A 23,377-nucleotide genomic window follows, 5' to 3' on the forward strand; every position below is an offset into this window, starting at 1 on the left:
ATTCATTTGTAGATAGAACATTACAGAGACTCAAAATACATCTTTTTAAAATGCAAGCAACACTGTCTTCCTCAAAAGACAATTCAGTGCATAGATGTACAACTAAACATTGTCAAGTAACACAAACCCCTGCAAGCAGCAAAGATATTGACAAAAAGGGAAGAAAGTTTCAGTTCCTTTTGGTGAAGCTAACCTCCCTAAGTTCATGAACTCAGTTATCTAGCATTAGCCACTTGTAAAAATATTAGCTTCTGGTTTTCCTGTTTCTTCTGCTGGAGGATTAATTTCAGGGAACTTTCAGTCTTTCTTTTGATTCTAATGGTCTTAAAACAACTGCTAGAAAAGCCATAATATAGCCCAAATCAAAACCAAAACCAACACAATGAAATAGTCTATTTGTAACCATTTTTGTAGTAATTACTTGGTTATTTCCCACCAAATCATTCACCAAACCCAAGAAGACAGAAGTACAAGAGGGACCTATTTGTAAGAAAAAACCCAGAGTGACACTCTTTGCTCTCCAATAAATCTGTTGCCTGTCTTAAGGTGTCCATAACACACAAACAAAATACTTAGTCTTACCAGCTACAAACAAATGCAGTCTTCCCTACAACACTAAGCTGCTGATTGTAAAACAATGTTCAGAGCATTTATTTGTTTCAAATCTGTTATGCGCTACATCTCCAACCACATTTCCATTTTTGATTAATCCAGCAGCTGTGTTTTCCTGGAACAAGAGCAGATCATAAAGCCCAGGATGAAGCACAAAAGAACACAAGATAAAGGGAAAAGTGCCAGACACTCCATCGTGCTCTTCGAGCGTTTCAGCTGCTGACTTTACTTGAAGAGCAAATATATACTGGCAACAGGAGGCAGTATAAAATTCTACAATAAGTAGTCCGTGCTCTACCTCTTAAATTCAATTCCTTACAAGCCAGGAAGAACAACTCTGACAAATGGAGCCTGTAATTATAGGAGATGTTTTTAAAATTCTGCCTCTCATTATACCAGCACACCCACACAGAAGTCAATGAAGCTGCAGAACGAAGATCACTTGGTATTTTCTGTTAAGTGACAAACATCCACAAACATACATACAGTCACAAAGGCACACAAGCAAATTTTCCCAAAGCACATCCTCTAGAACATCAGTTCTTGAGGATCTGTCTATGAAGCCAGAAACCATTTCCACCTCCCTCCCCACAACAGCTCTCACTTGTTTTTCACCTCTGCAATTTTAGTTTTAAATTGTAGGTAACAAATGTCTAAATCCTCATAGATTTGCAAACAGATGTGCTGGGGGAAGTGGTTAAAGGAACATTTCACAATTCTCGTCCAGCAAGAAAGAGAACTAGCTGACAAAGGTAATGCCAAGCCACAGCTTCTTGACAGAACCACCCTGGGTAGGAAGCCAGGAGCACTCTGTACTTCGTTACAAAGCTGCTGTTGCATTCCTCAGGAGCTTTCCAGAAATCCCTCAGGAGCCACTGAACCTAGTTCTTTTTCCTTATACAAAGCTGAATCAACAACTTCCTTCTGCAGAACTACTTAAGAAAGACCAAGAGTCCTGACCTGAACTGGTCAGGATCACTCCTTCATACATCCCTTGCAACAGTTTTACATTAATATTATTTATTTCAAGGTAAGTTCAGCTTTGTACATTGTTGATCTCAGTGTTATAAGTTACTGTTCTTCTGGAGCTTCTCTAAAATGAAAGTCTTTAAATTCTTCTATGAGAGAGAGTAACAATATATTCAAAGCAAACCAATAGATGAGCAATTTTCAAATAAAATGTATTTGTCTTCTATTTACTCAGACCAATAGAAGTCCTTTTATTTCTATGATTCAGACGAAGTCTTCCACTACTACTGATAAAAAAAATTACTCAAAACATTAAGGAATGGTGTATTTCACTACTTGGTATGGCAGTACCACTTATCATTGAAAAGATTAGGTCTTTGTAAAGTAGGCCTATAGGTAAAGAAATCACCACAGATACAACCATCAGCCTTACAAAAAATATTAGGAAACAGATGTCAGAGAAGAGCAAACTGTTTCTCGAAGATGGTAGGTAATGACCAAAAGTATTACATTGAAACAGGTCTTGCATGGTTTATTTTATTAAAAAAACCCCTTACCTCATATTTACCTAGACTGCTTTTCCTGCATCACTGCTCACTGACCAAGTGTTACTTCAATTGGACTATTTATGCTATCTCAGACTCCTCAGCAGAAATCTGGTGCTGGGTTATACAAGTGCTACCAATCCCACACACAGCCTCTTGAAAGTAATTTTCATGTAATTGTTTGCATGTAGCTTATGAGTGCACTGTATTTTAGATGTCTTATATAAGAATTACTTGGTTTAAACAAATTTAGAAACCACCAGTATGTGCACTCTTTTTTACTAAGAGAACTTCCAGTGTTCTCTAGGAATACCTACATGCTAGATATTAAAGATAAGAAGAGGAATCAAGGTCACGATGTGTTCCCAAAGTTTGCATGAGTTCAGATACAAGGTTCTGTTTTTACCTTCTGTCTATAAATAAATACATAAAACAGCTCAGTCATACCAAGGTGTGCTGGTCCTTTCAGGGTAATTCTCACACTGCGACTCCCATGTGGTACGGCAATCACGGTTTCTTCCCCTAGGAAAATTAAAGAACTGTTTTAGAACTTATCTTGCATCAGGGAATTTGCACATCACGTAACTAGACTGAAAACTGTCAAATGTGTCTAAGAAAATATTTAACAGGTTTCACAATTTTTCTATGAAAAATAATCATATGTGATTTTATTAAGTACAGTATACTGAGTCTGTTTGTTATGCTATGCAACTAGTAAGAGCTACAAATGTACTTGTAAATCTTTCTTGCTGTTGGAAAACTATTTGCTATTAACAAAAACAACTGAAATGTCAGTAGTGTATTAGGAACATATTTACACTCTGTTGTCCTAGTTTTATTTCCTAATCACTGAATTGACATAAGGAATCTGCTAAGTAGCACTTCCCCCTTACAAAAATCTGCAGCTGTTCAGTTTCATTTTGCCCACACCTCATTTCCTGCTGCAGGTCACAACTTTAATAAGTGGCAGGACTTACAGGAAATAAATCATCTACTTAACACTAACCCTTAACCAATTACAGACCACTTAAGAGCAAATATATTTTAGCTATAACGCATATGTTATAACAGAGCGTCTGCATCTAACATACGATATAAGATCATTCCTTCCAGTAAGAGTCTCAATTTAAAATTAACTATAAAACAAACCAGCCCTCAATAGGACATGTCAATACAAAACAGCTTTTGGCTGCCTGAATGGCCTCTTCATATATAAATGTTCAACACACTTACTTCAGTGCACTTTACAAAGGCAGAAAGTTATTACTTTCCATTTCAACTGTAGGAAATCTGTGATTTGCCCAAGCAAACTGAGTTAACAGTCGAATCAATAGGCCAGAGTCTTTCATGCCAGCAAGGCAGCACTCTCAGAAAAGTATATGCACAGTGCACAACAGTGATATCCACAAAAGAACGAGAGAAGTCTCCAAGCAATGAAGTGCCAACTTGCTGTTTCCATCACAGCTCAGCTGCAAATCTTCAAGGCAAGACCTGCAAACATGGGCCCATTGCAGGAGAGTGCTCTGCTCAGTGACAGCATTAACACGTATCTAGGGGCGGGTGTTGAGGAACTTCAGTTTTCAAATTCAAAAAGTAATGTGAGTTGAAGGTCAGTGATGCACTGGCTCCAGAACTACTCACACAATATTTAAAGGAAGAATATTTGAGTTTAGTTTTAACTAAAAATTAGTTGAAGAATGTTTCTTTCCACTTTAAACCAGACCCTTTTATAGTAGATGCTAAATTATCAGCTTCTGGTTTACATCTCCTTAGCATAAGTATGAAATCCTGCCAAATGTTCAGGATACTTCAAGCAAATGCTGCAATTATTTTTTCTGAAATAAACACCTTCTTATGTTACAGTTTTTATATCGCCAATTTCTAGGAAGGACATTTAAATATAACAATTTATTTTGGATGTAATAAAATATGATCTTTATTAATTTCATACTTGGGTATTCCACCAGAGTGAAAAATACTACAGTAAGAACAATAATACAGCTACGGAGCCCTGGAAAAAACATTAACTACTGAACCACTTAATATCTTTTTGCATCTTGGTTTTTCATCAGCCGAATTGCTAAAGATAGCCAGAAGGTAGCGAATGTGCGTATCTTTAAAGTAAGGAAATAACTACTGAATTCATGTGCTCTACAGTATTTGAGAGAAAACAGGTTTGAGGGGCCCATCTGTCCCTACTTGGTCAGGAATTGTATCCTGTCTTGACAACCAACCAGCAGTTACGGCACAAAACCTCAAATAAGAGTCTGCTTATGACCAGCTCTGAATAAAGCAACTGCTGTTTTGAAGTGGAACCAAGGGCACTCTGTGCTGAACAGATGAGGCTGGGATTTGCAGATGTGCAGAGATGTGTAGGACTGCTCCTCTTGAGAACAACCAGGGTCGTTCTGCTTTACTTCCTCCAACCTCCTTACAGCAAGCTCCACTCGCCTCAGCAGGCCTTGTTGATCCCTTTTCAGGATGCTTCACATTCCTTTAATAATACTACAGACATTCCACCCTCTCCGAAGCACTCTCTGATATGGTCCAAAAGTCTCACGGGGGTGCTAAATTTGGTGTTTCTTTGCGGCAGAGACAATATTACCAGAAAGTATTTTATTTGCGTTAGAGGAGATGACTAAGTTCACCACCACAGCAATGTTCAACCTCTGCACCCCCGCAGACCTGTCAAGAAGTCTGAAAGCAGACAAAAGATTCTTGTAACCTGACTGAGATAATTATGACCTTGCTCTATCCTTCCATGAGATGAAGTAAATTATAGGAAAAAATAAAAGTGAGATTTTTGGAATTCTGAACTGAGATGGGGAACTGGAAGAAAACGGGGCAGAACTGACCTAAGGGACTCCACCTTCTCCTGAGGACAGCTTTAAATTCCTATGAAACAGTAGTTACGATTGTCCAGGTCTGGCTCCAAAACTATATATTCCAGAGGTCTCTGGTTCTCAGTTGAAGCACATAATTCATATTCTTAAAGGAGAACAAGGTCCTGTAAACCCATTTAAAAATGGTTATGTTGCACATTTCCCATTAAATCAGTAGGATCTACACTGTTAAAAGCAGTGAACTCTTATGAAAACATAAGGGGAAACTGCTATTCTGAAATCTATACTTAAAATCTCCAGTTATCTCCCCCACCTTATACTATTTATGTATCTTTGAAAGTTAAGTGCCAACCTTTGTCTAAAGCTGAAAACAAATAATCCCCAAATCATCCGGAATATGCAGAAACACTAGACCATAAAATACGATTTTAGAGTCATAAATCTCATCTTAAAAACTGAGAAACAGGTGAGATACTGTCTCTTTATTCTAACACTGCTTTCACTGTATGGATTCCCGAGGGCATCTGGTTCATCTTTCTCCAGCACCTGCTCAAAATGGGCTTCCTGCTCTTACATGGGGAGTCTCTCAGCAAACAAGTGTGCACATGCTACACAAAGCACTTGCTGATTAAGCTCCTGGTTTGCTTTTACTCTAGATGGCAAGGTTTGATCCTGTTTCTATGGTGTTAATGTGGATTTAGATTTTGGATTTCAATGAGAGCAAGATCAGACTCCCTGCTATGGTAAGACTGGGAGCTAATCCCCAGGATCAAAATAAAGGAGCCACATTCCTGAGTTCAATCCAATTCAGCAAGTTTTATTTATTTTTCCATGTGGGCCATGGTGGACCCATTTACTGTTTCACATATGGGCCAGTTGGGATTTTTCCCTCTCTCCTCTTACAGCAGGGCAGAGGGTTTATTTCAGGCCTATAAAAACTGTTTCTTTCCATGTATTCGCTCAGCACTTATCTGCAGGTTCTTGGTTCTGATTGAAGACCTATGTACTCTCAAAACACAAAGAACAATAGTCCAGGAACAACTAACAGCACAAGGGAAACAAAAAGCTCAAAAAGTTTGGAGTCTTACTGTGGTGGCTTCCCCCATCCACTCTAACATTAGGCATAATTTCAGAGGCCATTGGTTCTGGGGTATGTGCTGAGCTGCCTCATAAGAAGAATCTGGGCAAAGCCATATAGATAACCTTTAAGAGACACCTGAACTAGATCAGTGTTGGCTACTCAGAGTCACATTGCAAAAATCTGTATGAGCACATCCTTTCTGTTCTTGAGTCTTTCTCTCTTCGGTCTCACACTCCTCCACTCCTCTGGACCTCAATCCCTCTACCCACTGATTTTACCACTTAAGGCTGTCTCTTCATCTGAGCATGCCACTTCTTTGCACTGTTGGGTAAGTATTTCTAAGGTATGGTCATTTGCTTGAGACAGTGTGACCACAACTCATTTTGGTTACGTACTTCATTCTGCTTCTGGACACCTCTTCTAAAATTTGTTTGCACTGGAGAAAATGTTCAAAGACACACAGTAAGCAGCCCATCAAGAAAATGCATCTCAAGAAAGTGCAGTGTGAAATAAATAATGAAATAGACAATGTTCTTACACATGAGTATCTCCAAGTAAGACATGAGAGATCAGGAAAGTAGTGAAGGAGACTTCACACTACCTATAACATTTCCAAGTAAACCAACCAAACTAAACGGATCTGTAGACTGAAATAGTTGGTGCTGAAGACCCAGCATCCACACTATACACACTGCAGGTGCTTCACCTTGGACCAACATTAGTCTGATCCCACAGACTGAATATTCAGTAGCTCCTGGAAAACATCAGGTGCTTTTCTGGGGCACATCATCTGCTTTAGCTTCATTCAACAAAAAGACCACTCCATGATGTGAACTATGAGCAGTATGTTAGGACCATAATGAAATTTGCTTCAAAAAACATACTCCAAACTGAAATGCTAAAGTATTGGCATTCTATCTCTCCCCACACAGTTTTCCTGCCAAACCAGTCCCAACTACCTCTCCTAGTTCTACATACAGTTGATTTTTCTCCTTCCTCTCCCAAGTGTTTCGGACTCCATCTCCCACCCCAGATTCCTTATCTAATCTCAGTCTTTCGTTCTTCCTGTTTTTCCTTGACCCAACATATGTGTACAGCCAGTCCTAGGTGCTCCTCACATATTCTCAAATCTGTCTTTTTTCACTGTATGAACTGACCTTTTTTTCTGTTCATCTAGTCTCTTTCCTTCTTCTCAAATGATCTCCTCATCCCCACTCATAAATCTGAAACTTAGGAGAGTCAGGAGATCTGCCCAAAATCTCTTCTGTAACGCCTGAAAGTGAGGCAGGAGCCATCATAGAATTTATCCCATGGTACCCATTCTACACTGAAGCAAAAGCAACATCAAGGATGCTTTTTAACAGCTTAGCTCTGGAAGAGCAACGTGTTAATTTATTCTGTGAAGACAGCTCACATACGGTTTGTTTGCAGCTAGAACGTGTAAAAAGCTAAACGTGCTTAAAGGGACAAGTTTTCAGAAATGACAGCTGTTAACATTCAAGAAGCCTCTACAGAGCCTGAACGAAAAAGGGGTTTGTTTTGGGGTTTGGTTTTTTTTGAAGGGATTGTAGTAAAATACGTGTTGATGTTCACAGATATTGGCGAAAGACTTGTCTATGACCAGAAGACCAATGCCTGCCAAATTTCAAATCCCTGATCTGTGATCAAGTCCAACAATGGGGGATGTTAAGACATACTAAAGAAAAGGTTTCAGGAATGTTTTGACAGTGGGAAACAACATGTTTTTCTCTCCTGTGTCCTTGGAATATGCAGAGTTGTTTTGGCTGAGTTTTCTCCAAAACATTGAGCACCTGACACGGAAAGTTTCTGACCCAACTGTTGAATTTTGGCAAACAATCATTCATATAAAGTGAAGTATCAGGTAACCCTGACAATGGGGGTTACTAGCTTCATATATATTGATTCCAAAGAAGGAAAAAGATGCGAGGTAGCAAGTTGTTACAAAACTGAACCAGCTGATGATACTGAACAGGGAGCCTTGCAGAAAGCCTCTGTTTAGATAAATGACCGAAGTGAAATTAGGCTCTTAGTTAAGTGTGCTTGGGGATGATGACATACCAACATGTAACAGTAAGTGACCAGTGGTACATTCCCAAGTGCCATAGGAAACAAAATGCATGGCAAGGAGATATTCAAGCAGTTACAAAGCTATTGACATTGAAAACTTTTGTATGAAGCTTTTAGCAAAAGTTAAGAGAGATAAAACTTGCAAATATCAAACAGTTTGAGAATCAAATAAGACCAGATTAGGACAAGTCTGTGCCTTCAACTTCACTCTCTGTTAATTTCAGAACCAGCATCTTTTCTTCTTCCTTGGTATCAGAACCAGAACACTTTCCTACTGCTTCTTGCCAATAATGGTGCAGAAAGCAGACATAAGGGCCCAATCCTACAATTTTTCCATGTGCAAGAAGTGCAGTAGAGTTAATGGGAGTTCCATGCATATAGTACTAGAAACATCAGGCCCGTGATATCTCATTTCCCAATGGGACGGTACATTTTACAACCTATTACACTTTTTGTTTGAATATCATTAGTCAAACCTTTAATCATTTTACCAGAATGTTAGAATCTGGCTTGCTGGCAGAAGTCTAACTTACTTTGTCTTTCAAAGGCAATTAAGTGTTAGTGGAAAAAATAAAGAACTTTTGAAATGACAGTTCATTTCATATTTGCAAAACAGTAAGCTTGCTTTCAGTGCTGTTCAGCTTTTTGATCAAAAAAGGTATTCATTTTATGTAAAAACATATAAAAACGATAATAAACTGAAGTGGGTCTTTTATGAGAGATCATTTGCTATTGATGCCTAGATTTCTTTTCTTAAAATAAGGACCAAGATAACTAGGCATTTTTATTTTCCCTTATGTCTCCTTTTTTTCATAATAAAATCTTTGGCTCTTGCTTTCCTTCCAATTCCTTAATTTGCCTCATTGCAAAATAAAATTTACATCCTGCTCACAACCTTACAAGCTCCCTCTCAAATACATGTCTGTCATGTGTTGATATTTTACTTCTCAAAGCTAGTTCTGAAAGCTTCTAAATGACTACTTGGACGATACTGTGTCTCCCTTCACTGATACATTAGCACAAAGAAAGCATGGCTTTATTTCCACATTTCATTCACACAGAGGATGATTATATGGAACTGCTTCTGTAGTGTTGAACAGCTTGACCCAGAAAAGATTTTGGCACTATCACAATACCAAGAAAATGGGTAAAAGTTCTGATTTTAGTAGCATATGTAGTGTTTTGTTTATGTGAATGGAATTCATTCGTATAATATAGCCTACTGCAGTGCAAGGTAAAAACAAAACTTGACATAACTGACACCTTTCCCCAGAATAGTCTTTCTTCATCTTTAATTTTAAATAACTCTTAAAAAGCCACCAAATTATGGCAGAGAAAACAATTAGCCATGGGTATTCTTCGTAACCTGGTAAAGGCAATGGCAGATCTTCCACCAAGTGATGTCAGCTGTAGTCAGTTCTTACCTGTGCCAGAATACCACAAGTGAAATTAATATTTTGTTGCACAATGCCAGTTTCAAAACCAGATCCCTTTTATCACTTTGTCTTTACTATACCTACATACTAAGCAGCAATTAAATGTGAATCTTTTTATTTCACTTATCATGAACTATCCAACCACGTTTGCCAATCCAACAAGTTTAGTTTGGGTTGCCTCAGAAACAGCTAGGGTGTCCCCAGGAATTGTCCTCCAGGAGAATCTCTGTTGCTGTAAAACTGGAATAGACAATGCAATTCCTTTCTGTTCCAGCTGACCTCCACATGAGAAAGGAAAAGAGGTATTTTGTGTATATATATCCCTATATATACACACAAAAATATTATCCAGTTTTTATTGCTTCACAAGTGCATGTTCTGTGCTGACCAGAAAGTCTGAGTATTTGATAGCACAAAGTGAATAAAAAGTGGCCTTCCCTGAAAACTCATTTTCTTCTCATTGTAAACATTCAAGACATTTGCTCGGTGTTCAGGATGAAAAAGTTTTTAAATTACTGAACTACATTCTTTGCTGGCTGAACTACAACAGTACTAAAATATATGCATCTGTCAAAGGCAGGTGCTTCATCCATTCAAAAAACCAAACAGCTGCTTGCATTTGGACTTTAAGTATCCACTTTAAGAGCACCAGATCACCACCCTTGCATCTTGTGGCTCTGCAGAAAGGTAATGCCAAAGGCTCCATCTCTATAGGATAAATACATACTGTGAGTTCAGAAACAGAAAAAAGCAGATGTGAGGTAACTATCGTACATGATAAACTCATGAGACACATGCTGGGAGACTACAAGGAACATCATCCGGGAGGGCAGAAAGCACAAGTGTTAGAGGCAGGCCTATATGTGACAAACCTTGCCTGGATATTGTCACTCTTAAGACTCCAGTAAAGGGTCTAATTCTGATACCCCTCCTCTCTTGTATTTTCAATACTACTGAGACCTACAGTTACACAAAGTAAGATGCTAGTTATTCTGAGAAAGAATAGCAAAATTTGAGCCAAACACACAAAAGAGAGAAGAGTATTACTCCCTTTCATCTTGAGCTTTTTGTAGCATACAAGCAGTTAACTTCCCTCTGAAGTCCAACTGTCTTTAGACAATTAAAAAAAAAGAAAGTTAAGTTGAAAACCACGCACTTTCAGTCATGGGCCACAATTTCCATAAAGCCATCTATAAGATGTTTCCATGCTTTAAAAACATTGCTGCAGCATCACATATATTGCAACACGAGGATACCCTCCAAAATAAGATGTGCATCTTGATGGTTATTCCTGATAGAATGAATTCAGTAGCTCTATTAAAAAATTGCATATCTGGGATTCTTTCCTAGCTATATCCTAATGTGCGGTATCCCTCATGGAATTTCAACAGACTAATCTAGCACAGACTTTAGAATAAGTAGCTTTGAAAACTGCAAACAAGTATATAGTTAAAAGGTCACCTCGCAATATGTATGGTCATACACAAGCAGAAAACACAGTCAAGGATAGATTACAATAGGATCAGTTTGCAACCTACTTTTTTCTGGTGAGACATGTGCCTTAGCTTGTCCCCTCACAAGCCTGCATGTTGAACCATCTCCTGCACAGACTCCACAGTTGTCTTCCTTGGCATTGCTCCCAAGTTGTCGATCACAGCCTACTGCCTGCCAACATCAACACCACAGTCAGAAGGAGGGCAAAGCTGTAGTAGACATGCTCAGGTTTCTGAAATTATATTTATTATGTTATCCTTTTGATTTTATGAGCTGGCCTCATTCTATCAAAGCATATCTTGCCATTTAGGATTTTAAAGCACACTGTCCTTTCCACGATGTTAATGATGAACCACAACAACTGATATATTAAGCTGTTCGAGCATAGGAAATACATGAATTGGTTTCCCACTACTTACGTGAATGAATACCATTGAGCATTATTCTTTACAACACAAAGGACAACTATGTTATTTACTATTTGTTTTTCATCACCTGTTTAATTATGTCTGAGAAGGATTAATGCAATGAAATAACCCAAGTTATATGTTTAAAGGGCACTCAGCCTTCAGCTTCACAGACAAGCACTTACAAGCAGTGCTCAATCTAGTGTCTTGGCCATTCAAAATTTAACTGGTATTTGTGTAGATCTCGTATTTGCCATTTACACCCAGTCAATCACATATACAGTTGCTAACCAGGTTTTAAAAAACTTGGATGATTCAGTTCTCACCTTGTGATTTTTGTTTCTGAATATGAGACCTGATCTATAAAACTTTCCAATGATTATTATAAAAACACCCTAACTTAAACTCTGCCAAAAATTCCAAAAGCAACATTTCTGAAAAACTGTCAACTGAAAACTCTCCAAACTGTAATGAAACCATTTTTCTGGGTTTTCCTTTTTCATACCAATTACCCTACAAGAAGCATAGGAGTGAGAAAGGGAAGCCAAAGAGTAGACAACACTGACTAAAAGCACCTTCCTCCTGAAAGAGAGATAAATATTTGGTCTCACCTGTCTTACCCTTCACCATTTCATAGAAGATACTTGCAGAGAGTACCAAATGCTGAGCAATGTGGTAAAAAGCTCATCTGCAGCTTCAAGTTTTCTCAAGTCAGCCTAAATGCCTCTAATAGCCACACATCCCTGAGAAGTGCAGCTCATTCATCATGGATGAATATTTAACCGAACTCCAAACTGACAAACAGATAGAAAGCACTCTGGAAATTCACAGTTAAAAGCAGTGCTAGAATTCTGAAATTGGCCAGCACACTCCTCTTCCTTATATAAAAATGCTTGGAAGGGGAAGGGGCAGTCTTAGCTGCCAAGATCCACTGCATCTGTGCTATGCCAAAACTGACACACAATCCCCTTGGAGAGGTGAGGATGGAGTCCGCACGTAAGAGGCAGGGTTGGGTCTCCCAGTCTGGGTTAACACACACACATAAGACACACACTGCACAAATCACACACATCCACTGCCAAACATAGAGAAATGTAATCTTAAGGTTTCATGTGTCTACAGAAAAGACAGCAAAGCAGCCCCACCTCCCACTCCCGACCCTTTCCCTTGTTTTCCCAGTTCCCTACATCCTGCATTCTCTGAAGAGGATACCATTATGGAGGACAGCTTATGATACCTTGGGCTGAGAGACATGTTGCACTGAACAGCATCTCCTTACTAAAGGGTGCAGATTTATCACAGAATTCTACATTGGCAGCAGGAAGTTATTTTATTCCTACAATTGAAGGAAATATTCATCCTATGTAGTCTAGCAAAGAATTCATTTTAAAAAGAAAGAAGCAGCTTAAGTGAAATTATTTAACAGTAGTGCTAACAAAAACTTAGTTGTAAAAGTAAAATTAACATACATGTGAAATCAGACTATCTCAGAACAGATGTTTCTTGGAGCTTTGCGGGAAAACTATACCGTAAGTTAGGATTGGATTTAGATTAAAATGTTTTCACTTGATGTTTTTTAACATTAGCTCTGGGTTTATCAATGACATCCAGAAAATAACAAAAAGAAAAACTATGTAAACAAATTAAACAAGTTTATCTTCCCATTTTTTTACCAATTAGCGCTGAGAATGAATGAAAATAACAGCATTTCAAAACCAGAACCTTTCTGTGCAAGTCAGAAAGCAGATAACATTTCCAGGGCTATAATAATATTAATCTCAACACAACAGCTTTACACTTGAAAACTCCCTCAATCCCCAGCTCCACAACAGACTTTCTTTTTGACCTTTGAAAACTTCCTGTGTTTTTCGATTTCAATCCATGGAAGGGATACAACTGCAATTCCCCACCTCACAGGGATGTTACAATAATAAATCTCCTAAAGATTCTGAAACATTCCAATGGTGCAACGATGGGGACCATACCAGTAGTTGAGAAAGTCTATATTCCTCTCAGGCAGACTTTTAAAGTATTTATTGCTCTCCACTGTTTCTCCTGCTCTTATTCACACGAAGTTACTATTAGCACATGGAGGTAAATTGTTAGAACTACTGCAAGTGTAATTTCTCCCCAGATCTCACAAACACATTTCTATTTCATACTGTAATCCCATTTTCTAAATATCAAGAATCTGTTTATTCACTCATCAATTAATTCTCAAAGGAAAAGTTAAGCTGCACATTGTGATATTCCGTGTGAGAAACTGCTATTTTTATTATAGCTGTTGTATATTTGTAGGCTGCAGATCTCACAAGCATTTGGTGGGAGGAGGGTATTGAGCAAGCAGAGTACTTGCAAGATCAGCCCGTTAAAGCCCAACATGATAATAATAAACACATATACTCAGCTATTGCACACAGTCACTATGAAAACAAACTCTCATTGCATATAACAAAAACTATACAACCGCACAAACACAAGGCACTATTGTGTCCAACATGGAATGTAAGAAAAAAAGATAATCAGCACAGCAGCATATTTCGGAGGATTGTTTCTTATAGTATTATTGCTTATTTTTTAATAAGACGAATGCCACAGAAATAGAACAGGAGCACTAGCTGCAAGGGACTTGGATGTGGGAAAAGCTTTACAGGTCCCCTGCCAGCAAAGGTGGGGTGTTCAGCTAGATGCATTCACCCTCTGTGGACTTTCTCCCAAGACTATGTTTGTATCAACTGTTATGAATATGAGTATCAAGCAATGATATGCTGGAACACAATTCAGAAAACTCAAAGTAGTATCACAATTAAGGGCTGAAGCAAGCACAGAATTTCAGATTTTGGGCAAGGCATAGCTTTGGAAATCCGGCCTCAAACACATATGATATTAAAACATCAAACATAAGTATAAGGTATTCACAATTTTAGCCAGTAACTACTAGAAAAGAACAGTGTCTGATGAAACATTTTGAAGAGAGTACACGTGTGTTTGCAAGCAACAAGTACAAGAAAATTATATATGGCAACAGCCTTCCTCAGCTCACACACAATCTCAGCAAGCCAAAGAGGTCTGAGGATTTTCACAATTAAGGCATTTGTTAGGGTTAATTTACCCCACATTGCTCACTGTTTACAGAGCAAAGGGATCAGCTATAAATATTACAGGCAGATTGGGAAAACATCTGCAGGCTTTTAGGGCATAGTCAGAAATAATTGTATTAGGTGATTTTAACATAGGCTACATAAATGAAACAAGTGATAATACAAACTGTGTAATGGCAGGATTGGGACCCTTCACATTTAAGAAATCTGCAGTCATAAATACCATCATTCAAAAAATGATACAAGGATTGTTAATGATGAGCTCCTCAGACAGCAGGGAGAATATTGACCAATATGTAATAAAATGAACAACCAGTAGAAATTTAATATAAAAAGGGTATTGGGGAAATGGGTACTTTGTGCATTTAATAAATTGTCCACGATGAGGTATCCATGAATTTGTATATGGTGGGGATTATTTTCAGAAACAGGTGTCTGATCCATTACTACTTTGAGGCAGAACCCGAGTATGTTACTTGTCTGCGCTGTTCCAAAGGAAAAAATAGAAATATGAAAAGGAATCATGTGTTTTGTCCCCAGCAGCCAGGACAGAAAGCATCTGAATAAGCAGCGAACAGAAATGCTCACCTGCTTCAACAAACTTCTAAACTAAACCTTAGTATGCCAGTGCTATCGTGAAAGACAATACTGAAGGGTGTTAAATACCTCGTAGCATGCTTAGAATGGTTCATGTAAGTTTAGAAAGGCAAAGGAAGAGCAAAAGGTCAGGGTATAAAATACAGTAACACAGATGAAAGAGAAAAATGAAATTGCTGCTGCCATGTTAGAGGTGACTCTGGAACATCACAAATATTTTTGCAAATATGAGTCCAAAAATCTCTCAGAAGCTCCCACAGCTGTTTCTTTAGCTCTTATTCACTTAGCAGAGTTTCAGCTGAGGAATTAGACTTAAAGAAATTAATAGGGCATGTTAATTCTGATTGTGAAGGTCAAAGTACAATCTGTTAAATTCATGGATCTTTCTTTCTTAACAAGATGTTTATAGTTTCCCATGACAAGAAAATAGACAGGACTCCCATGGGACAGATCTTCCACTAGGATTCCAATACGGCAAAAAAAGTACTGTAGTGAAAAACCTGGAAATTCCCAAACCCCCTTCAGAGTCTTCTCTCAATAAACATAAATACTAAAACAGACTAGAACTGACAAAGCAGAGCCCAATGCAGGATCAGGTTTTTTAACTTCAACTTTTGCTTGTTAGACCATGGCTTTAGACCTCCTTAACTGTGTTGTTTCCTCATCTGACCATTCACTTCTAGCTGCAGGCACTCTTTGAAAACAGGCACACCATCTTTTTTTGTAGAACACCTTCCGAACAGGTGAGTTGTTAATTATAAAGCACCATATCGGAGATGCTAACAACTCAAGATGACATACTTCAAATAAAGAACCTGAAGATACACCTGTGCTCTACAGAAGAAAAATACTTCTCTGAAGCACGAGCAAAACCAGAGATGTGCGCATAAAAAGCACCATTTAAGCATGGTGTCATTATTACTATCAAAAACATTATTTTATATACAGCAATATATATAATTATACACAATATTTCTTTTTAGAAAGGGGCTTCCCGCCTTCTATGATCCTCTGGAACCAGAGCTCCAGATAGAGCCAGAAAAAACATACTGAGTTCTCCCAATAGATGTGGCCACAAAAGAATAAATCAGTGCTGTTTGTATTTGTGACAGATACATAAATTCTATGAAACATGGAGACTAAAGTTGCACTAGGGCCATTCTTTACCTACCTACTGTGTCAGACTAAGCACTTTGGCAGACAGACCATTTAAGTATTCAGTAATGCATACGTTAAATACTGTAACATTTTCTATTTTCACTAACAAATTTTTGATTGCCATAGACTCTCATTTATCAGTGATAAGTTAAGTTATGATTATCTATGTTTACTCAAGGGTCTGACAGGTCAGTGTCAGGGACTGATGCTCTTTATCAATGTGATTTGGTTTAATAAAAGTAGAAAACATATTCAACACCACCTCAATATGACATAATTACCATCCGTCTGGAGGTGCTGGGTAAACCCCACAGTGCGTAGGGAAATCCAGACGAAAGCTACTCTGAGTACGTTCACATTTGTGTGCTTTCATTGGCCTGGCTATTTCAGAGGATGCACAACCACATGTGCTCATGGAAAAGACAGCTAGTGGGATTTTCACACAAACACACAGATGGCATTTAGTGAAATTCAGCCAAAGCAGAAAACCCAGCAAATAATTTAAGGAGATGTGACTAAAGTGCTTAAAATGTAAAAGAAGTACTACATTTCTGATAAGGAATTGCACTGCAGAATGCACAAATGGAGATGATAATTATACTTCACATTAATGTGATAGGGTTATTATACAGGAGATCTCCTTTCCCAAGGGCTGAACAGTCTGTAATTATTCCAGTACATGTTGCCCAATAGTTTTTGTTTGAAAATTGGCTAGATCTTTTATAGCAACATGTCTGTAAGCAAATCCTGTATTGGCTGGACCACTGATCTGATGAAGGGTGGCAAAGACTTTCTGGACTAGGTGCAATTGGGTTTTCACTGCCTATGAAATCTGTCAAGGTGTGAAAAATATAGGATAAAAATAGACTCTTACACCAAAGAGATCCAATGAAGTGATGTAACTGCCCTGACACCAGGATAACACTACTTGGATTATTATAGCCAAACTATTTATTTCAGCCTTATAAGAGATCAGACGCAAGATTAAAAAAAATGGAACAAAAGCATCTACGTACTTTTAAAAGTTATCAGCATTGCACAAAATACAAGATAACCTCAGAATTATTTCTGGCAAAAATATCTTCTGCAAGTCTTCTGACTTAACTGAGAAGGGACACATGTTTTATTTCAACACTTACTGGTAAAAGAAAACAGTAAAAAATCCTTGCATGCTCAAAAAGATAAATCTCTATTGCAGCTTTTTTTGAATCATAACAGGGAAAATTAAAATCCTCAGGTCTTGGTCAGAGAAAAAGGATTTCTATTCCTACAAACACAGACATGCCACAAAATCCAAAACTCAGGGAAATTATGATTGTATTTTACTGCACGGTCACATGCGCTATCACAGTATACACATCTCACTCCATCAATATCAGCTATTTGCTACATTTTCTCCTGCTCTGCTTGCACAGAATCACAGAAGAGGCAGATGTTAGGAATGTCTGTATCCACACAACAAGTAATTAATTTTAAATACGGCCATGGGAATTTATGGTAATAAAAACATGAGTATAAAACCTGTCATGTGAAAATCCTGTTCTTAATCAATATTTTCCATGTATCTTTGCCCTGCTCTAAAACCCTGCTGTCATTCAAAGCCCATCTATCTGTTTACTTTTCAATCTCCACTTTTACTTTGTGATAACTTCAGCTTACACTTTATTTCTCCACAGATAAATCATGTCCTTGGAGAGAATATAAAGAAAAAACTCCCACTGTCTCTTTCCCATGCTCCCATCTACAAATGACTGATTCTGACAACCAGAGCAAGAGAGACTAGAATATCCCTCCAATTAAGAAAGTAGAAAGTCACTTCCTTCTTTTGTTTTTCTTTAATTTCTTTTTAAAGAAGTAGTGTGGAATATTAGCTTTTAAGCACCACTTCCAAACTCTCGTTCATCCTTATTGAAGATTTAACTTGGTTTGAGACATGATTTCGTCCTCACATGGTCCTGTCTCATACCTCTTCAGTTATGTCTAAGCTCAGCCTAACAAAGGCCTGATTGTGGTGCAGGTTCTCACATCTCTGCAATTGAGCCAGCAGGGTCATAGTAGCCCAGACAAGCTGACATGGGCTTCAGTATATGTTAGTAAACTTCGAGCACGGGCTCTGATTAACAGCAGTCCCAGCCCATCACTTCACAGCAAATGAAGCAGCAAGCCCAGTTGCCAAGGGGTATTCATAGTGGTGAGAGTAAGAAAATGTCTTCCGTGTAAGGATTTTCAGTTGTTCCTAGATGAGAACGCAGGGAGTAAAAGCAGTGTGTGTCAAAATGCAAGCCGCAGAACAGAGGCATAAAATAAGTCAAAATGATGGGCAGAAGGACACACACCATGATGTTCAAATTCCCCAGCCATCCATATAGAGGGAAAGAATGTAAAGCAATGAAAACCCAGAAGATAAATACAGTGCACAAAATTCATTGCTTACTAAAGGACTCCTAAAAAGACTTTCCATGTATTTCTGCAAATATTCCACATAGGCAGGCAAGAGGCTAAGGAGCGTGCTGCAATTCTGTAAATCCACTTCCATCAAATAAAATAAAGTGTTCCCAAAACATTTAACTCTTACTACAGGATCTGTCACGTTCTGGAGCAGCTAAGAGATTACAGGACCACCCAGTGGGGAGCAAATACCCTTTCCCACACAGTCTCCATTTAAAAAAAAAAATACAGATTCACACACTCAGAGGATAGGACACAAACTCCCGTTGGGCTTCTTGCTTGTGAGAATGCTTCTGAAAAAGAAATCAAGACATGAAATCAGAAGGAATCAGACTACTTTACCACTTTTCTGGGTGCGTCCAGACAACTCTACCTTGCTAGAATGAAAGTGAAGTTAGCATTGGGGGATTTGAAGGTTACCAAGGCTCTAGTTAAAGATGACACCCAAATTTTGAGGTTTTCTATCACTGCTCACATGCTTTAGAGTCTTGCAAAGCTGGGAAGTAAAACTGCATTTTTACAAAGCTCATTAAAACAAACCAAAACTTGGCAGAGATAATCATTCAGGAAAAAAGTAATATAGATAAGAAATTGGAGATCAGAAAACATCCACTACTTATTTGACAAGAAAGATAAACTCAGACAGTAAGAAATCCCTATAGGGAGTATTTCTCCTTAAAAAACAGTAGGAGGAAGAAAAAGACAAGATCTGAAAAGAGACATCAGTTTCTAGCAGCAGTGGCTAGCTGCAAAATAGAAACAAGTGCTTCCAAAAGACCTTTTCAGTGTCTGAGTATCCTGTAGAAAAAGCACACCTCTGAGTTGCCAACATCATAGCCAGGGAAACACTATACTGAGGTGGACTGTGGCATTAGAAGTGGTGCAAGTGCAGCCCATAGAGGAGGGCTACATGATCTGCTGGCTTGGGCAGTGCCAAGAGCCTCTGCAGGGCGAGGATACCAACCCACCCAGGTTATGGAGGGTGATGCTGACAGGTTACATAGGATGGGGTAACCCATGCTGCTTAGCACAGCCCCATCCTTCAGTGGGACTTCTGGAGAGCCACCAACATTTCCCAGCTCAAGTACAGCTGGAACTCCCCACTCTCTTCAGTTTTTATGACATGTCACATGTATGTGATCATATGAAGATTTTGATACATAGCTCAGAAAGTTTTGTTGGATCTACATTAATAGTTCCTATAGCCTCTCTGGATAAGGTCCAGTCTGCCAACTTGGGTACCTGCAGCAATATGTAGACACAGGGCAGGTCTCTCTACACAGGGATTCCTCCATGCTCCAAAATGTACTTTAACCCCTGCACTCACTAATTAATGGTACCCAGAAAAGAATGCCAGGTTCAGCATAAAGGCTGAGTTAACACAGAGCTATCTCAAAATTAATTCTTCCTACAAGTTACACAAGACTCGAAGTCTAGAAAGGAGGAAAAGGTAATGTGAACATTTTTTCTTGGTTTTAAATATTAAAAAAAGATTGTTAATTCAAGAATTAATGACTTTGCCTAATGTGTGAGAAAAACAACTTCATGTCTGCAGTAACACTGGATCAAAAGGAAACATTCCTAAGTATCTGAACACCAAACCTCCTGTGCATCTTGGGCAGTCCTTTAATACACTTACAGGCAAAAAGATGTATTTACTCAAACTAAAAGGGAAAGCACACAAACAGCTTTAAATAAGCACCTTGACAAAGCAACTGTCAGAATAAAAGGAGTAAAAAATCAGAAGTAATTAACGATCTGCTATGATCCTAAGTTTTAAGCACAAACAAAGCTCATCAGAAAAAAAGTTATATAGTCTTCCAAAAGCTTACAGAAACTGTTTTCAGTGCAAACTCTGACAGATGTTTACATCATGAGTGCTCTGGTGGCAAGTGAGAGATACCTACCAGCCATATCATGACAAGTGACATAAAAGAACTAGCACGGCAGAAGTTGATGGTACTTGGCATATGGGATGTATTCTGATGTCAGCTAAATTTATGCCATATGCTACAAAGCATAGTGTAGTGTCTGCCTGTTTTGGAACACAACTAACTTGCTGACACTAAATGGAAAGTTCACCACAGGATTTACATCATCTTTGACCTAATTGTGACAGTGTAGGACAGAACTACTCAAGCTGCTCCTTAGGACTCCAGATTTTTGAGGTGATGCGTGTATTTATTGTCCAAACACATTACTCCATATTAGGAAAATTATCACTGTAACCATTTCAGGTACTGACAGAAGTAACACCCCATTCTACATTCTGTTAGAAAAAAAGCAGGTCTACATTAATTAAAAACAAAAACCAGGGAGAGGCAGGGCCCCAAAGCAGGCAGAGTAACTGGATGAATGTTGCCCACACATGTCCGACATGCAGATGTTTTAAAATGTCTCCACCCACATCCAGATGGGCACAGCAGGAATATATTATATGAAAAAATGTTGGGAGTTCTGCAGAGACTAGAAAAAATATCATAAGTGTGAAAATCCTCCCAGCAGTGACATTTTGACCTGTCCCCATTTAACACAACAGCCCCAGCTTTGGTAACAGAAGCACAGCAGTAGCAGACTAATACATAATCAAATGGTTTGGCTGAGTTAAGCCTTAAGCAACCCCAAGGTGTCTTATTAACCTTACCAATAAACTTTTCCCTCTTCAACTGCCTTTAGATTTTATACCCCCTGAAGCCTCAAACCTCCTATCCAAAAAGCAGCTCTGTCATCTCATGATTTTCTTTGATGGAGTGCTATTTAGTTCGATTTCCTTTCTTAAGAGAAGTGCAGAGAGTCAGAACAAACCCTGTCCTGTTGTGGACAACAGAAACTCTCTGTACTTGTAAATTCATATGCTGCCAAGGAGAGAGTCTTAACAAGAATCCAAAAGGCATCCTACCTGATCAAGAAGAAGAAAGCAGACAAAAGTGAAACCATGTTGGGTAGGAGGGTCATGGGGGGGTAGGAGGGGAAACTGAGATCTTTTAAAACCTGTCAACTTTGAGACAATAAATGAGTAAAACCAGCACCAGTTGGAAAGGGACTCAAGCAAAGCAGTCTCCTTATACTAACTTTTTGGTGCTCCTAGGCATAAAAGCGAAGATATCCACATCAGCAGTACGACATGTTTATTTAGATGAGTTAACTGTAGAAACACTTGCCAAGTTATTTGCAGGCTGTGCCAAGTATATGTCAGAACCCAACAGACTGATCTTACAGCAACAGTTGTAGAGAATCTCAATTTTGCTGTCCCCCTCTTAACAGCAGTTGACTAAATAACCATATTTTCCCAAGGAAGATTAAGTGTCAATTTGTTTTCTTTTGCTGCTTAAACAGGAGTAGCAACAAAAGCTCAGTGTTGGTTTCTGAGGAAGACCCCACCTCTCACTGTCCCTTTCACAAAAAACCAACCTTTCCACTCTGTCCCCAAAACAGTCCACAAGGAGAAAAAGGTAATTCCATTCCTGTAATTTCAATTTATTGAATTGAAATTCAAATTTTTACCTCAATAAAATTATCCAACACTTAGCAAATATGTATATTAGAAAGGAGAAACTTTCCATTTGTGCAAAAATACTTCAGCAAATACCAGTGACTTAAAGATAACTTAACCTCATAACCTAACTGCTTATGAGGTTAAGTTATAAATGAATTAAATTGCTTAAGTCACAACACAGGACACATACTAAACATGTTCGGTTTTGGTTTTCCCTTTTTTTTTATTCCCCAAAGCTCTTCTCACACTGAAAAATATTTTTGTGGAATTAAAAGTAGTAATGAAAAAAAGAAAAAAATGGAAGAGATGGAGAAAAGAAATTTATCCTCATTAACAGTGTGATAGAGCTCCAGTGCCTACTTCTGGAATGATTAATTTCTTCTGCTACTACTAGGTTTATTCTAAGAACAGATTATTTAAATTTCCAAGCATTTGATACCAGATATACACATAAATACTACAAAATATTAACAAGAGTCATTGAAGACAACCCTTTTAAATACACCTTTCAACTGCTCTTCAGAGAATTGGATCCACTCTAGGCAAAGTGAATTTTATGCCATGCATGAAAGATGGTAAATGTTTGAAGCCATTGTGGGAGACACTGGAAACCCCACAAGACTCTGAGCAAGAGTCTCACAAGCCTTTGAAAAACCCAGATCTCCATTAGATACAGCATGACACTGTGGGCTGCAGTGTCACAAACAGCAGAGGCTGCTGTAAGTGCGTCACCTAGAAAAGGCTTTTTGACCATTCTCTGGGGTGAAAGCTTGTATTAGAAGAGGAGACATCACTAAGAATATTGAAAAAAAAAAATTATTTGGCAAGTATTTCCAGAGTTCATAGATGTATATCCTATTTTAAATGCACAGGGTAATGAACACTGTTGGATACTATTGTGAAGAGACAAATGCAGTCTCTTGAAAGGGAAAACTGGAAGGAATTGTTCTATTTCAGAGGCAGCAGATGCATTGTGTGTTGGCACGACTGGCATTGGAACTGTGGTACACATAGACATCATATAAAACCCACAGTAAAGTCCAGATCATATATTAATGTTGCTGTAATCCATGCACCTGTCTTATGCTAAAGGTGTCAAATT

The 23,377-nt window shown here is 38.3% G+C and overlaps 1 protein-coding gene across 1 annotated transcript in view; it reads right to left on the reverse strand.

Moving 5' to 3' along the window:
* LOC104403028 (ADAMTS-like protein 3) overlaps positions 1-23,377 on the reverse strand; it is a gene marked incomplete at its 3' end in the record, with an annotated part of 121,885 nt that overhangs the window by 7,703 nt on the left and 90,805 nt on the right. Inside the window, exons 6-7 of the mRNA XM_010011064.1 lie at positions 11,113-11,239; positions 2,574-2,648 (exon numbers count right to left, since the gene is read on the reverse strand). Of these exons, the coding sequence (XP_010009366.1) occupies positions 2,574-2,648; positions 11,113-11,239 (202 nt within the window). The remainder of the gene's footprint in view (positions 1-2,573; positions 2,649-11,112; positions 11,240-23,377) is intronic.

This window comes from Nestor notabilis, unplaced genomic scaffold, assembly GCF_000696875.1.
Source record: "Nestor notabilis isolate BGI_N333 unplaced genomic scaffold, ASM69687v1 scaffold9460, whole genome shotgun sequence".
NCBI classification, from domain to species: domain Eukaryota; kingdom Metazoa; phylum Chordata; class Aves; order Psittaciformes; family Psittacidae; genus Nestor; species Nestor notabilis.